Genomic DNA, 3,843 nt, shown 5'->3' with positions numbered 1-3,843 from the left:
CCTCTCTGGGCAACCTGGGACAGGGTTTCACCAACCTCAGTGTAAAAAATTTCCTCCTCATGTCTGGCCTGAATCTGCCCTTCTGTAGCTTAAAGCCACCACTTTGTTCTGTAGCAACAGGCTCTGCTAAAAAGTCTGTCCTCATCTTTTAGGCCTCTTTTAGGCACTGAAAGGTCGCAATAAGGTCTTCCTTCTCTTCTCCAGGCTGAACAACTCCAGCTCTCTCAGCCTGTCCTCCCAGCAGAGCTGCTCCAGCCCTGACGGGGTCCGGGGGATGCTGGTTCAGAGCGGATCTGTGTACCTGCCCGGGAGCTCTGGGTACCTGTCGCGGGGGTGATGCTCGTCCCGCCGCCGCTGTCCCCGGCCGGGGGTGGGCGCACCCGGCTCGGCCCGGCCCCCGAGCGCCCGGCGGGGAGGAGGCGGGGAGGGCCGGGCCAGCCCCGCTGCTGAGCCCTCCTCCTCCTCCCCCGCCCGCCGCCTTTTCCCCGCCGCCGCCGCCGCGTCCCGCCCGGTGCAGCCCTGCGGAGCTCGGGGCGGCGGCGCCCCGCCGCCGGGCATGGCCGTGCCAGCCGCGCTGCTCAGCCCGCACCACCTGCTCTCCTTCTGCTTCCCCGCCGCCGGCGGCCTCCTGGGCTATGCCGACCTGGAGAAGGGCTATGAGGGCGGCGGCGGGGGCGACGCGGGGGACTTTAAAGAAGCCACCAGGGACCTGCTGAGCTTCATCGACTCGGCTTCCAGCAACATCAAGCTGGCGCTGGACAAGCCGGTGAAGTCCAAGCGGAAGGTGAACCATCGGAAGTACCTGCAGAAGCAGATCAAGCGCTGTACCGGCATCATCGCCGCCGCCCCGCCGCCCGCTCCTCCGCCGCCCGCCGCCTCCTCCCCGCCCGCCGCCTGCCCCGCCAAGCCCCCGCCGCGCCGAGAGGCCTCGCAGGCGGCCAGCAGCCTCCAGAGCAAGAGCCTGGCCGCCCTCTTCGGCTCCCTGCAGCAGGGCCGGGGGCCGGCGAGCGGCGGCGAGGCGGCGGGGGGCGGCGGCGGGGCGGGCGGCGGCGGGGCGGCGGGCGGCCCGCGGAAGGTGCCGCTGCGGGACCGAAACCTGCCGCCCTCCTTCTTCACGGAGCCGGCGCTGCCCGCTGCCGCCCGGGGGCCGCCGCCCGGAGCCAAGGAGCTGGAGAAGGGCGGCGGAGCGGAGGCGGCCGAGTTCTTCGAGCTGCTGGGCCCCGAGTACGGCGCGCTGCTGCCCGAGCACGCCGCCCCGCCGGACGCCTTCCCCGCCCGCCTGCCCGCCGAGCTGGGCCTGGAGCACGGTCTCTACGAGGTGCCTCTGCCCGCCGCCCACCACCCGCTGCTGGGCGGGCTGGTCTACCCCGAGCCGCCCTGGAGCCCGGCGGGGCCCTGCAGCCCCCCCAAGAAAGCTCCGGCCGAGGCGCTGCGCCCGCTCTACTCCGGCGGCGGGGAGCCGGCCCCGGGCAGCAGCGAGGAGCCCGGCGGGCACCTGTCGGCGGGGTTCACCGCCTTCTTCCCCGAGTGCCCGCTGCCCCCGCCGCAGGGCCACTACGACTACAGCGCCGGCTTCCACCGCGCCGCCTACCCCGGGCTGTAGGGCAGCGCCCGGGGCTCGGCCCGGCACGGTGGGATGCGGGGAGCCCACCCGCGGGGACCTGGCGGACGCTCCGGGGACAGCGGGACCTCCCGCCACTCACGGGTGGGGCTGAGGGCTCCACCGGCCCCGCCGCGTGTGTGTGTGTGTGTGCGCGTCCCACCCGAAACCACGGCTCCCGCAGGACTCAGCTTCGTGCTCCGCCAGTCGCCTCCTCGTGCGATTTGGGAGCCGCTGCAAATAAAATGTGAAATATTGGGTTCCTTCAGGTGTTTTTCTAGCGGCCGGTGCCTCCCTTCCCTTAGCCTTCCATAGGGGTCAGGTTTTGTCCTGCTGTAGGCAGCTCGGTGTGCCTGTTCTACGGGACACTGCGGCGGGGGCTGCGCTTCTCGAAGGCAGCCGCGACCACTTGTAAATGATCTCAGCCTAAAAGTAAAACTCCGTCAACTCTTGCGGTGCGCTGGAAGTTTTTCCCAGGCTCGCTTGCATCGCAAGTGCTGGTGGATGTTCCGCTGAACACGCAAAAGGCGAGGAAAAAAAGAAATTCAACTGAAGCAAAATTAAAAACGCTGCTACCAAAACTTGGTGTCCTGAAATGTAACAGTGTCTTGCAGGATCTTGCAAACAGCAATTTACAGCGATAAGTAAGTTAATTGACGGCATAAGTTGGGGACAACAATGTGCTGTAGCCACTGCGGCGATGTGATTCCTGCAGACGGTTGGATTTCTTCCAGGAATGTGTCAAAGCTCGGAAGGGAATGCGGCTCGGTCTCATTGTGTACAGGAGATTATTTGATAATCATTTAAGTTATGTAAAAGAGTGTATGATAGGTCCTACAAAAATAAAGCTACACAATAGATCTAAGATCTGTGGTTGTTACTGCTGTTGAAATGCAGCGTTCAAGGGGCTTTCACTGCGCCTCCATCCTCTGTAATGGTTTCTTGGCAGGAGTTAAGACAGGCAGCGGTTTTTGTCTTCCCTAAAATCTTTTGAAATGCTGTATTTTATCCACAGCGCCGTATTTTATCCACAGCGCCCCGTGCTTGTTTTGCCTTCATTTGTACCGGCTGTTCCTTTAACTTGCTAGAAAGAAGGGAATGATAATACGCGACAAAGCCAAGGGATGAAAATTGTAACAGTTATGAAAACAGATCAAAATAGTCGGAGGTTTCCTATTGAGATGCAAGTCTTAAAAGGCAATCCCGCAGCCTGGCGCCCCGCCAGTCCCAAGCGGATTGTTTGTTTTTGAAACAGGATCCACATACGGATCAGCCCGAGGTTTTACCCTCAGTGGCGACAAATCCTTGTGCTTTCTATCTTTTAAGAGATAATCTGAAAGGTAAAACAGTTTTCTTCATTCATCAACACAGATTTAAGTTTTCAGAGACGTAGGGTCAAGCTGTTGGGATGTGTGCAGAAGTAATGCAAGATCTTCTGGAAATAAAACATGAGAGACTTTGTTTTGGAAATGGGCTTTAATTTTAACCAGTGAGGGCTGTAACTTGTGCTGCCTCTTTCCTTCCCAAAACCTGCCCAGGATCTCCACAAACCGTATGGAAAGGACCCACCATGGATAAATGCCCACAACTCTCCAGTGACTAAAAGCTGAAGGCTGTTAAGGAAAAGCAATTTTTGAGTGTAATTTCGCAGTAGTTTATTTAACTAAACTTCATAAGAGCGTGCGCGAGGAACAACGGGCGATCAGTCTGGACAAGGTAGCTACAAATTGGGTTAATTCTGCCCCGCTGCTGGTTTCGATGACGGGACCAGGTCCTGCTCTGAACTCGGTCCTGCCTTCTTCATGCTGGCAAACCTCCTGGTGCAGAGCTCATGGGTTTGCGTTTGCAAGCAGCGCACCGCCAGGTCCAAGCAGAGCTTGTGTAGAACTACGTTTTAGATCATCCAGACAAGAGCAGCTGGGGGGTTATTTCAGTTGGAGAGATTTTTTTGTTTTGTTTGTTTAGGAACTGCTTCAAGCATATCAATTTGTAGCACATATAGGCAGCTGCTTGGGGTATTTCAGCTTGATGGTGCTGATATGTGTCATATTGCCCGGCGTTCTCACCTGAGCTGTGCACCTGAGATTGGTGCTTTCAGCAGGCTGAGCAAACAAAGGGGATGCTGACAATGCAATGGGCTCTGCTAAGGAGAGAAAACACCTTTTATCCCTTAGGATTTCACTGAGCAATTTATTTATTTCACAAGCTCAATATGCAAATCTATGTTAACCAGGGATCTAATC

At 58.7% G+C, this 3,843-nt stretch overlaps 1 protein-coding gene across 1 annotated transcript; it reads left to right on the top strand.

Annotated features, from left to right (window-relative positions):
* Positions 1-556: 556 nt before the first annotated feature.
* Positions 557-1,603, top strand: FAM181B (family with sequence similarity 181 member B; the record flags this gene model as incomplete). The annotated part of the gene is made up of 1 exon (XM_080358043.1): positions 557-1,603. The coding sequence occupies one exon, from the start codon at positions 557-559 to the stop codon at positions 1,601-1,603; it is 1,047 nt and encodes a 348-aa protein (XP_080214169.1).
* Between the last annotated feature and the right edge of the window lie 2,240 nt (positions 1,604-3,843).

Source organism: Nesoenas mayeri, assembly GCF_963082525.1.
Source record: "Nesoenas mayeri genome assembly, chromosome: 1".
Lineage (NCBI taxonomy): Eukaryota > Metazoa > Chordata > Aves > Columbiformes > Columbidae > Nesoenas > Nesoenas mayeri.
The sequence above is the reverse complement of the archived record's forward strand: the minus strand, read 5'-3'. Positions and strand labels throughout refer to the sequence as shown.